At 38.4% G+C, this 12,171-nt stretch overlaps 1 protein-coding gene across 1 annotated transcript; it reads right to left on the bottom strand.

Moving 5' to 3' along the window:
• Positions 1-359: 359 nt before the first annotated feature.
• ABRA (actin binding Rho activating protein) lies at positions 360-11,449 on the bottom strand. The gene is made up of 2 exons (XM_002926447.4): positions 10,758-11,449; positions 360-3,192 (listed from the first exon to the last, which is right to left on the bottom strand). The coding sequence occupies exons 1-2, from the start codon at positions 11,420-11,422 to the stop codon at positions 2,715-2,717; spliced, it is 1,143 nt and encodes a 380-aa protein (XP_002926493.2). The 5' UTR covers positions 11,423-11,449; the 3' UTR covers positions 360-2,714.
• Between the last annotated feature and the right edge of the window lie 722 nt (positions 11,450-12,171).

The following is a 12,171-nucleotide window of genomic DNA, read 5'->3' on the forward strand; positions in this document are numbered from 1 at the left end:
CAAAATCTGGGCACAAAATGTCATCAGATAACCCTTGTTGGGATGATGGTGAGTGAACCATAGCTCTCTGAAAACCTTCAGCCTGAGAGATTAGATGATACAGCACATTTATAAACTAAATAATTGAACATACAGCACATTTATAAACTAAATAATTGAACAGACATTAACTGACATTAACTGTGTCCTTACTGTGTACTAAGAAATGTTTTAGGTACCGGGGATGAAAAGGAACATTCTAAGAATCCTAAGGGAGCATGGGCCAGATGGTCTTCTGTGCTTCTTATCCCTGAACAGAGTGACTTAAAGTATTGCAGTATTTCCCTGAGCATGAGTTCCCATTGACTCAAAATTTTGGCTTACACAGAATTATCCCCACATCATATGAGAATCAGCACCCAATATACCTGTTGGTACTATTAGGAAGAAATTTGAGTTTGGGAAGTTCAAAGTGGAAGGCAAACGGAGAATATAGGTGCAGCCCACTTCATGTGGGAAGCGAAAACTCAAACACACAACTTCGTGCTTGTTGGGAGTCGGCGGAATGGTAAGAAGGTGAACTTGGGAATCAGGAAGTCCTAAAACTTCAAGTTAAAAAAGTTGAAAGGCATCAACCATGTGGTGGTCCAGACAGAAGGGGTTTTTTAAAAGTACATTTCAAGTGCCCAAAAACTCTAAACTTCTTATTGAAAGTTTGGAAAAAAAATTCTGAAGATTTGGAAACCAGTTATATACTGCTTATTATTGGGGATTTAAAATTACCATTGGTAAAATGCTATTGATGGTGTATATTTATTTCATGTGTAATTTTCATACATTATTTTGACAACTAAAAAAATATCTATGAGGACTTTTGCCACCTGAGTTCTACTTATCTTTTTTTGTCTAAAAGCTCTGTTTTTCAACTATAGATTTTCTTATGGAGTTTTTAGGATAGAATTCTGTCACATAGCAGGCATTTTCCTCTAAGGACACTAGCTTTCTGACTTCACAGCCATATCTTATTCAGAGGAGTGTTAATGTAGGCTGTCTGAGAAGACTTTCTAACTCCATCCTCAAATTCCAACAAACTGAAGTCTGGACTATCTGCATCAGTGGCTGCATAAACGGTTATTGTTTAGGATTGAATATGAGGAAATTCTTTTGAAGCCTTGGTCTAAATATTCCAATACTAGAAGTAACCCAATTTGCACTCTAAAATTTTGTTGTATTTCAAACACAAGGAAATGGTATTGTGGACTATAACATGAAAATAGTAATATATAAACAAGAACCGAAAGTACAGAAAATATCTTTTATTCTTGTGCATGACTTTAAATGTTGACATAGGTTTCACTGTGATAGAAGTGTACATCTTATATGAAATTCTATTTAGCAATATTGGTCATTAATTTGTAATTTAACAAATCTATTATGGAAACAAAAATGTACATTCTTCTTTAAGAAGATATTGAAACTTTCAGTTTGAAAGAGAATCATACATGAAAACAAAGATAATTCCTATAGTAGTTTAATCCATACCTTATATTAAACCTAACATCTAACAATTATGAGTGTCTATTATCTTGAGGTATTATACTTTGTCATTAATTTCTGTATTTAACAAGAAAGTACTATAATATTTACTAACTTTCAGTGAATTCTGTAAGAATTGTAACCTCACATCTTATTCAGCTTGTTTTTAGAATTTTATAAGACACATTAAATCTGAGAAAAAAAAGTAACAGATTAATGCCCACTAAACTTCTCTGTCATCATATTAAACAGCTTTTTTCACTTTGGCAAAACTAATACTGCCATTTTATGACTTCAGATATTTCATAAAATTTGTTAGAGCATCAGGAAAATTAAAATGGCTCGAATCTGTTTCTAATTTACCAATGATTCGATCAGATTCTTCTGCACTGAGTATTCCACTCCATTGTAGAATTTTCTGTATTCCTACTTCATTGTATATTGACATAAATGTAAAGCAGCGTGACTCATTAAGGTTTTGAGAAAAAATAAACTTCTCCAAGAAGTCCTACAAAGACAGGTAATTCTGAATCTCTCATCTGTGCTTTACTTTCACAGTGAAGGTAAACATACCGCCTTCTCCTTTAGCTTTAAGTATACCAGCGATGTTTGTTTTTATGTGGTTTTGCAAATCATACAAAAAGGACAACTAACTCCTATTGCAAATCTTTTAAATTCCAAGCTCACAGAGAAATTTTTTCAATTTCAACATCTTATTTGGATACTTTTTACTTATGTTTTATTTTGTAAGTGATGCTTTGATAGAAATCATATGTAGTTAAACTTCTTAGAAAATTTTTAGTTTTGCTAAACTTTACAGAATTCTTTCCCCCAAAGTGACACATCTTAATATGTTCTGCTAATGTTTACCTAAAATCAGCATTTTTCTTAGATGTAGTAATTGTTAATTTAAAGATCTATAATAATTTCTGCAATTAATAGCCAAATATTTTTGTCTAATGGTTAAGTAGAATTTCAGATATTTATGCTATTATTGTATCTACGTGCCTTGTGATACTGTGTGTGCTTCCTCAAAATCTCCAAACTTCCTCAGAAATAGAGTGCCAGAAAGTCATTTATGTAAAAATTGTTTAATATTTACTAACTTATTACAGAGCAGTTTGCATTTTAATGTTTACTACATTAGCATTTGGCTTTAAGACAAGAGTGGGTCAAGTCTGGCTTTCATTGTTGAAGGTTCACTGGAGTAGAGTAATCACAACATGGTCATCTCGGCCTTGCCATAACATCTCTCCTTCGAAGTCAACCAGCCCATGCTTCCTGGCACGCATGAGAATGCCCACTACTTTATCTGAAATACGAACATATCTGTCAAAGAGATCTCCAAAAGTAACCTGGATCTTGCCGTCTCGTCTGCGGCGGGCCATGGTGCGGATGATGAAGCACATGTCCATGATCTCTCTGTAGATGTGCTCCTCAGCCCGCTTGGCCCTTTCCGCTGTTTTGGTTCCCTCCTTGGGACGGCCGTAGCCTTCATCTCCTTTGTGTAGGCGGGTGGACATGGCCAGCTGATAATCGAATTCCTCACTGAAAGGATTGAGCTTCTGGGATTGGATGTGTTCATCAGCCCATTGTTGCCATCTCCCTTTCAGGTTGTCCACTTGGCTGTATTTCCTTTGGGCCTTGCAGCTGAGTTTCTCTGTGAATCTATTTGCCCTAAAAGGGAGAGAGGGTGAAGAATCGAGATACTGATATTTAACATCCAAGTGTTGCTTTCTCTTTGTACTTCCTGCACGTAGGCATCTTAATGTAAGTCTAATTTTTTCATTATAAACAAAATATAATCACAGTACAATAAATTAGAAATGAAAGAAGAAAAATTATAACAGTCACATCATTGTTCCTTATTTTTAGTTGAGAATAGTTGACAATTACCATTGTTCTCATTTTGGTACACCATAAAAAAAAGATTAAACTCTATTTCAAGAAAAAATCTTCTTTACCAAATATAATGTAAATATGTATGTCTTAAAGTTGCAGGTTGATGACATTTTAGAATTGGAATTACATAAATGTATTAAGGGAAACCACTTTGTATAGGACTTCAGAAACCAATTATTTCCCAAAAATAAGGCTTATACTAACATATATACATTGTATTATTCACTTATGTATATATATTCATATATAAATTTTTGATGAGAGCATATTTATACTAGTATCAATGATGTGCCACAAATTTTGGAATATCAAGTTGTGTAGATAGAAGACAGTTGCTAGCAATAGTAACATTTATTGGATACTTTGTGCTGGCATTCTTCTAAATACTTTTTATTAATATTCCTATAACCAATCTATAAAATAGGTACTATTCTGTCTTCCCAGATGAGGAAGCTGAGGTCAGTGTGGTTAAGTAACTCGCTTCAAGTCACAAACCTGTTAAGTGATAGTGCTGGGATTTGAACCAGGCCCGTGTGTAACTACTGTGACATACGGCCCTAAACCCGTGGCAAAGGTAGTATTCAAACACCAACTGTCTGAGGCTAAAGTCAATACTCTTCCCACTGTGCAGTGATGTCTGTCGCTCATGCAGATAGTGTCCAATAAGTAGAGGAGTTGTGTTTCAGATGTATGCGTGTGTCCTTGCAATTTGGAATGCATTTTCTTCTTTTAAGAAAAACCCCAACAGCATTGAAAGTATAGACCAGTGGTGTCATGAAGGTACAGTCCTAATTTTAAAATGGGTAAAATTTATTTTTAAAAGATTTCTTGGTCTATTCTATATTTCCAGTCTCCTAGACTCTTTTTCCTGGGTCTCTTTGCCTTCATGAGTAAAACATGAACTCTTGGACTATCTGAAAGTCAGAGATTTGTATTTCTCATCCTCACAAGCGACCCACCCTTCCTTCTCCCTAACACCAAGTGGCCTCATTTCTGGAGGCACTGGGATTGGAGATGCAAAGCCTCACTGAAGTTGCTGATGTAAGCAGTATGCCTTAGCCAAGTAGACCTCCCTATCCAAACTCTCACAATTCTCTATTCAAAACCCAGTTACAGGCCAGATGTGGGTCTTCCTTACTATCCAGTCTCACTTCCTGAACTCTGGTTATCCAAACACAGGAATCTCACAGACATGGACAGGGAGACACATATACTTGTATTAGCATTTTCAAAAGAGGAAAAACAGCCACTAGATGGCAAACTTTCTCTAATTCCCATGTTTTATGTGTTCAAACTACGTTTGGCAACGTTCAGTTTCATTATTATGACAGAGCTCAAACTAAGGGTACGCTGATATGTATAACACTGCTATTCTTTGTAGCCACATGGACAAAAAATATATGACAAAGTTAATTGGGAAAAAGCACATTAAAAACTGTATACACAGTTATTGCAATTTTTTAAAGTCACATACATATGGAAAAGTGCTAGGAATTATACCACACTGAAATGGAATGGATTTTTCTCAGCCCTGCTGGTCCTCACCATCACCTGCCTCTCCATCGACTGTCCCTGTTCAGCTTCCCAGAGTAGGGGCTGCTTGATCTCATTCTCAGGTGAGAGCAAACATCTTCTCCCCCTTAGAACCATGGCAATACATGACAGGCGTCCCCTTGAATAATGAGCTCAAGGCCATCCCAGCATAACCCAAAGCTCATACCTGATTTGAGCCAGGGACAACCTGCTAAAGAAGAGACTTGAAATATCTCAGAAGAAAATGAAAAGAATGGCATAATTTGTTAACTCATACTTGCGTCTCCCAAATACTGACTGCAGTTCTGTCCTATATTATAAAATGTAATACAGGAGTCCCCCTTATTCACGGTCTCAATTACCCACAGGCAACCACAGTCTGGAAGCAAATGAAGCCCCTTCTCATGAGTCACCAGGTCAGTAGTAACCCAAAGCTACATCACGGTGCCTACATCATTCACCTCACTTTATCTCATCATGTACACATTTTTTTCTTTTTTTTCCCTTTCCCTTTTTCTTTTTCTTTCTTTTAAGAGAGAGAGAGCACACGAGTGGAGAGGGGCAGAGGAAGAGGGAGAGAGAGAATCTTAAGCAGGCTCCATGCCTAGTGTGGAATCTGACACGGGGTTTGATCTCCCAACCCTGAGATCATGACCCAAGTAGAAATCAGGAGTCAGACACTTATCTGACTAAGCCACGCAGGTGCCCCTCATCTCATAGGCATTTTATCATCTCACACCATCATAGGAAGAGTGAGTATAGAACAATAAGATATTTTGAAAGAGAGACTATACTCATGTAACTTCTATTATAGTACAGTGTTATAATTGTTCTATTATTATTGTGATTAATTTCTTACTGTGCCTAATTTATAAATTAAGCTTTTTCATAGATGTATATGTATAGGAAAAAACATAGTAGATAAACAGTTTGGTAATTTCTGCAGTTTTAAGCATTCACTGGTGGTCTTAGAACATATCCCCCACAGACAAGGGGGAGCTACTGTACTTCCCTTTAAGGAGCTTCTGGCAACTTTGGCATACTTTCCATCTTTTCATTAAAGTATTAATGACACCTACTGTGTGTCAGACACTGTTTTAGGTACTTATTGAATATTCAATAATAAAAAAATAAATAGACATTAAAAGGCATTGATGAAAATAATCAGAGTAATACAAATTTGAGTATATGGTAAAATCCTAACTATATAAAATGCACCCACATCAAGATGAAGAAATCAGTGGCATGTGTATAATTGGAAATAATTGTTAGTATCCAGATGGCAGTTGATTTTTTTCATTTTTAGAAAAATTATCTTTCCTGTTGGTATCGTATTGATTTTACGATTTAAAGGGAGCAAAAAAAAAAAAAAAAAAGGAAAATATTCGAATTTTCCTCCTAAGGCAACTTGTTTAAACTGTGTGTTATATGGGTCTCTGATTACTTGATGTAGGGTTTTTCCCCTCTAATTTGCATTAGAAACTTAGAATCCCTGAATTTTGAAACTCTGTGTCATTAGGGATAGGGTTGAGGTTGGTGAGTTAGTAAATCTCTGAGGAAGTGAAGCATTTATCTTCTAAAAAAGCTCCTCCTAAATCGTTCTGTCCATTTGTTATATTGTCACATTGTAATTCCCAATAATAGGAGAGAAGGAAAGCAAAGGAATTGATCTAATAAGCAAGAATTAGAACATTGGTTATCAAAAATGAAGTAGGAGGAGGAACTACCTTAATTAGTATTTAATTGTCTCTATCTTATAAATATTCTGTATTGTCTTTGTATTTCCAATTTCTAAAAAGCCTTAAATCAGAATTAGAAAATCTTATACCTTGAATATCTTCTTGGTCAATGAACATAAGAAACAATATACCAGTTTATCCTGTTTTTTTAATCTTCAAGTAAAAATGTGAATAATAGTTCAGATTGAGCATTAGAAAGACAATCTAGTATAAATTTGTAGAAAGCAAAGCAATATTCAAAGACTGACATCACACCATACTTGAAGATAGCAATATTTCATCTAAACTTGCCTTCTTAGTGTGTTCGTTATTAGTAAACAAATTTTCTTATAGTCATCAACAAATATTTCCCCTGTCCAATTACGTCTAAAGTAACTAATTCTACTAGACATTATAAGCATTCTAACTGGAAAGTGTACATTCATTCACTGAAATTCTGAAATTTAGTTATCTGTTAGCTTTAAAAATGGCATCAGTTTGAGTATTGCTTCCTCATGTGAATGGGCTTTTCAGCAATCTAATGAGAACACAGGGAACCAACTGTATCATAGTTGTATCATTTTGGAGTAATAATTATGTGGGTAAATTATTAAGTATGAATAAACCCTATAGGAAATAAAAATTCTGAAAAGTATATTTCAAACTTAACCAAGTTCACTGGCACTGGAAACACTCTGGCAGGTGGCCTTCACCTGCACCACCAAATGATGCTTCAAAAAGTCACGGGGCCTGGAGGTGAGCTTGTCTGCTCTAAGGCTTATCTGCGTGAAGAACGCAGAGACCTGCTTTCATGGCCCCACCCCATAGACTCTCCCATAGAGGGAACATTTCTCCTCTTCGCCCACAAACATTTCTCTGTCAGTAAAGCAAATAATTTCTGCCAACCTTTCCAACTTCCCAGGGAAGTGTTGAGGAGAATCTGCCCCTTGTGCATTGGTTTCCTTGCTCCTCTCCACAGGAAGTCTAGCCAGCTCGATTAATGGAAGCATGCCATTCACAGGGTCACACTTATCTCTGTCTGTTATTAATCAGGTTTGAGAGCCAGGCCTGTGATTCTTCTTGCAGATTGGTAACTGTCCTCAGAGTCCATGCTCTAGAATTGGGGTCAAATAGCAGAAAGCTGTACTTTGGCCTCTGTTTCTAGCAAAGACCTTCAATATAGTTGTACCCAGACCTTACACTTAGGATTTTATTAGGATTCTGTTAATTAAGCTGACACTTTGACTTCCGTTTTAGTTTTCTTGAGCCCTTTCTCTACTGAGAGAATCAATCTAGCATAGTGGTTAAGAACATAAGCTCTGTCCTTAGCCTTCCCAACTTGGTCGCTAGTAACTCTATGACTTGGATACATTTCTTAATGTCTCTGTGTGTCAATTCCCTTAACTATAAAATGGAATTCTTATTCTCAACTATTATTATTTTTGCTGAATATAACTTGGAGAGGATGAATGGATGATTGGCACTTTAATATTGCACCATTACTCTATGGGAGAGGGATGCAGTTTCTTTTGTCTAGAGGAGCTGGACCAAACAAGTCATGTAACCATGCAATCAAAACACTCCATATTTTTAAAGCATAAAACCGAAACCATTTTCATAGTAAAATCCAGTTAGCAAAACTATTAGTAAAGAGTATCTCTACTTTTTACCAAACCTGACTTGTTTTGTTTTTGTTATCCATGGAACGTCTTAACCACCAAAAAACCTCTCTTTCTTTCTATTTAAACATCTGTGATACATAATTTTCTCCCTTTTGGTGGGTATGGGTAAAGAATGGTGCTTAGAAAGAAAAATAAATGAGCAAAGTCTCCTTTCATACAGGCTTACTCAGGAATGTCACCCTCATTTCTCAAGGAGTACTTGAGAGTCCCATCAGGCTTCTGCTGAAGCTTCTTGAGCTCAGCTAGGATTACTGCTGACATTAAGCGATGCTGTTTCTGCATATGACATTCTGGTACCCTATGTACTCCAAGACTGAGAGAAAGGAACCAAAGAAGGGAAGAGATTTAATCCCACTCCTCCACCCCAACCCTGAGGACCAATCTCCTAGCGTCCTGTACAGTTGGGATCACCAGCAATGGCTTCCTGCATTATAATGCATACAACTAATTAATTAATTAATATCAAAATAACTCTATGGGTTACATCTGTTTTTTTAGATGAGGACAAAGTGACAGGATTTGCCAAAGTAACTGTGATTCAAACCTAATTGTCTCCCATTCAAAGCTTATGTACCTCTCCATCACACTGAGAAGGTGTCCATGTACATGTCTGATTTTAGGAACCTGAGTAGGGTCCTGTATGTGAGTCCCCACTTCCAGTTTAGAGTGTGATGAAGAGAGTGGGATCGAGAGCTAGAATGCCTGGGTTCAAATGCCATAGGCTGTACAATCTTATCCTGATTTTCTAGTATGTCTTTGTCTTATGCCCGCATCTATCAAATGTGGAGAATACTTATACCTTATATTGTGAGGATTAAATGTATAAACATATGAATAAACATAGACAAGTGCCCAAGAAGAGTATATGCATTGGAGATTGTCTCCAGTTGTCCCCTTCCTAGCTCTAGTCAATCTGAAGCATGCTGACAGAAGATCTTCATTTGCCATCCTCAATCTTTATTCTGTTGGGTTCTATTATTCCATTTTTAGTAAGCACAGGCGCGCGCACCCACCCACCCACACACACACACACACGCACATCCATGCACATCCCAAATCCACAAGACCCTAATTAGGCTATGGTTCCATATTTCCTGGTAGAGTAATTATTTCTGATTATGAATTTCTGTATTAATGTAAGTCGAGCAAAAATCCAGATCTCTCCACACATCCTTAAGGCACTGCATGAAAGATAGCTCCATGTCTGGTTTTAAAACATTGCATTAGGAGACAGGCTCATCTCAGCTTTGTCACTAACTTGCTGGGTAAACTTCCCTTCTGAGCTTTAGTGCTCTCCTCCCTAAAATGGGATAATAATACCTGCTTCATAGGATCGTGAGAGTTAAAAGGGACAGAGCGCGTTAGCTGTCCCTGGCACGCACTAAATGCGCAAGTGTCGTTACAATTATCTAGATTCGCCATTTCATTTGCCTTGAAATCCTGTGATGTCATAGGTCTAATTCTTTCAAAACACCTTTAAAGTCACAAACTGTAAGAAAGCTTTTTGTCAAATTAGGTAATCAGTTTTGTTCTTTACTTTCTGATTGTTCCATAAAGCTTAAAAGCACATCTACACATCTAATGTCTCCAAAGGGAGACCATTTGTAAGCATTTGTCATATCAGAGGCTTTTCACATATTTTTACATTATATGTTGTGGAGTGAGATATCCTGACTTTCTGTTATGTGGAGGTGGAGTTACTGTCTTAAAAGAAAATATGTATTTTTTTGTCTGAATAAATGAATCAGGTTGACTCAGCGTGTGTGTGTGTGTGAGAGAGAGAGAGACATGAGAACATTTAAGATCTACTCTCTTAGCCACTTTCAAGTATATAGTACAGTATTATCAACTATTGTTGGGGCAGAGCTGAAATTTGAACTTGGGTCTAACTTCAGAGCCTATCCTCAAGTTAGATGGCAGCCTCCCACCTGTTCACAGGGTCATAGAGACCTGTGTCCCACAGACACTATGTGGGTAGATGTGTCCCCTGAGAACACTATCGACTGCGTTGAGACAAGGGAAATGTTTGCCCAGTCCTAGTCTATTAGCAATCATGTTTTCTGCAGAGAAATAAGCCAATTTGCTACTCATCCTAGACTTTATTTTAAAAATGTACCCAAGGCAGACATCCTTCTCTGGTGGTTTCATCTTTGTTGAGGCTAAAACTTGAGTATTCAGTTAAAAACATAAAGAAGAAACAGAAGAGTACAGGTCCTGGACCCAGAGGTCCCTCGCTTGGTGCTGTCCCTTTAGCCCAGGGGTCGAGCCTTTCCCACAGGACCTCTCCGCCTGCCTGCTTTTTAAGATTCTCATTCTAACTTTGGGAGCACTTCCCTGCCCTCTCAGTCCCCATGGCTGGTTGGGGTTCAAAGGCAGAATAAGCAGCTGAAGGGGGGCATTCACTTACTGGGAAGGCAAGGGGCGTTTGATTCTGGTGGCGACCATCTGCTCGCCATCTTGCTCGGGCCTCTCCTCTGTCTCCCCTCCGTAGCCGCTGTCCTCTGTGTCAATGCTGTCGCTCCTCCACTTGGGCTCATCCTGTTCTATCTCCTTCCAGCCTTTGGTCAGCTCAGATACCAGGTTGGCACATTTTCTCCTCCGTGTCGGGGAGCCATGGCTGTGGAGGATTCTGTCAATGTCATTTTCTGGCTGCCCGGCTCCAGGCATGTCACCATCCTCGTATCGGTGGCTCAGGTGACTCACATCCCCTCCTCTCTCATAAGCTTTGCTGACAATTGTTTTGGTCACCTCTTTCCTTTTGATATGAGACACTTCGGTGGCTTCCTCTGAGCTTTGTTCATCTCCAGGTCCCTCTGACTTCTGGGACAGAGACTTTGGGTTGCTCTGAGCTTTCTGGTGTAGAGTGGGGTAGATCACTGGCTTAGGAGCTTGGGGTGCATCCTGAGTTCCTCCTGGCTGCCAGCCTGTGGGCTCTTGGGCCTGCCTGGTGCTGTTCTCATTTGCCCACTGCTGCCAACCTCGGGCCAAGTTGATCACCAGGGTGGCTGTGCGTACCTTCCGGAGGGCACGCTTGGCTGGGCCCTCCTCTCTTTCCTTTTCTTCTGGAGCCATGCCACTCTTCTCTTCTCTGCTGGTAGCCTGGGCACTGACTGAAATGAGTTTGGACCCGGGGAGTGCCTGAGATTTAAATAGAAGCAGGGTGTGGGGGAGGTGGGGAAGAGTTTGGTGATGGTGGAAACTATGTTAAACATTTCTTGCCAAGAAGTGGTGCCTTCCCCTGATGGTGTGCTTTTTTTAAACCCTGACGTCTCCAGTTTCATCACAGCAGAGGGACATCTCTGCTGGTAAAGGACAGTGATATGCGTTCCCTTTCTTCTCAAGTGCCAGAGTGGAAATTACTAGATTTGATCATGTGCTCAACCTTATGTTCTTCCTGACCTTAAAATATGGTCCTACCATTTATAGGAGCATAAAACATGGGCACAAATTGTGCTAGGAATATTATAGGCTTGTTCTCATTTAAATCTCAATATAGCTCTTAATTAAGTCCCATTTTATAGCAGAATACAATGAAAGCTAACTTCCTACAGCTAATAATATCTGCGATTCAAACCCAGATCTATCTGATTCAAAACTCATGCTGTTTATTCTAGTTATCAAAGATCCTAAGTTCCCTTTTTCTTTTGTCTTCACCTCTATTCAATACAGACCTTAGAATCACTTCATCCAACCTTTATTTTCCAGATGGGAAAACTGAGGCCCAGATAAGGGGGAGACAAGGGCCAGGTTTTCCGGCCCCAAATTTGAATTGTTGTATAGACAGATCATGTTGATAGAGAAGACAATGGTCAAAATTTTGG

This window comes from Ailuropoda melanoleuca, chromosome 9 (genome assembly GCF_002007445.2).
Source record: "Ailuropoda melanoleuca isolate Jingjing chromosome 9, ASM200744v2, whole genome shotgun sequence".
Lineage (NCBI taxonomy): Eukaryota > Metazoa > Chordata > Mammalia > Carnivora > Ursidae > Ailuropoda > Ailuropoda melanoleuca.

Bases quoted from the DNA above. Each gene is read 5' to 3' on its own strand.
- ABRA (XM_002926447.4), bottom strand. From the start codon at position 11,422: ATGGCTCCAGAAGAAAAGGAAAGAGAGGAGGGCCCAGCCAAGCGTGCC. The intron at 3,193-10,757 runs GTAAGTGAATGC...TCTCCCTTTTAG, and splicing joins AAACGCCCCTTGCCTTCCCA to GGCAAATAGATTCACAGAGA.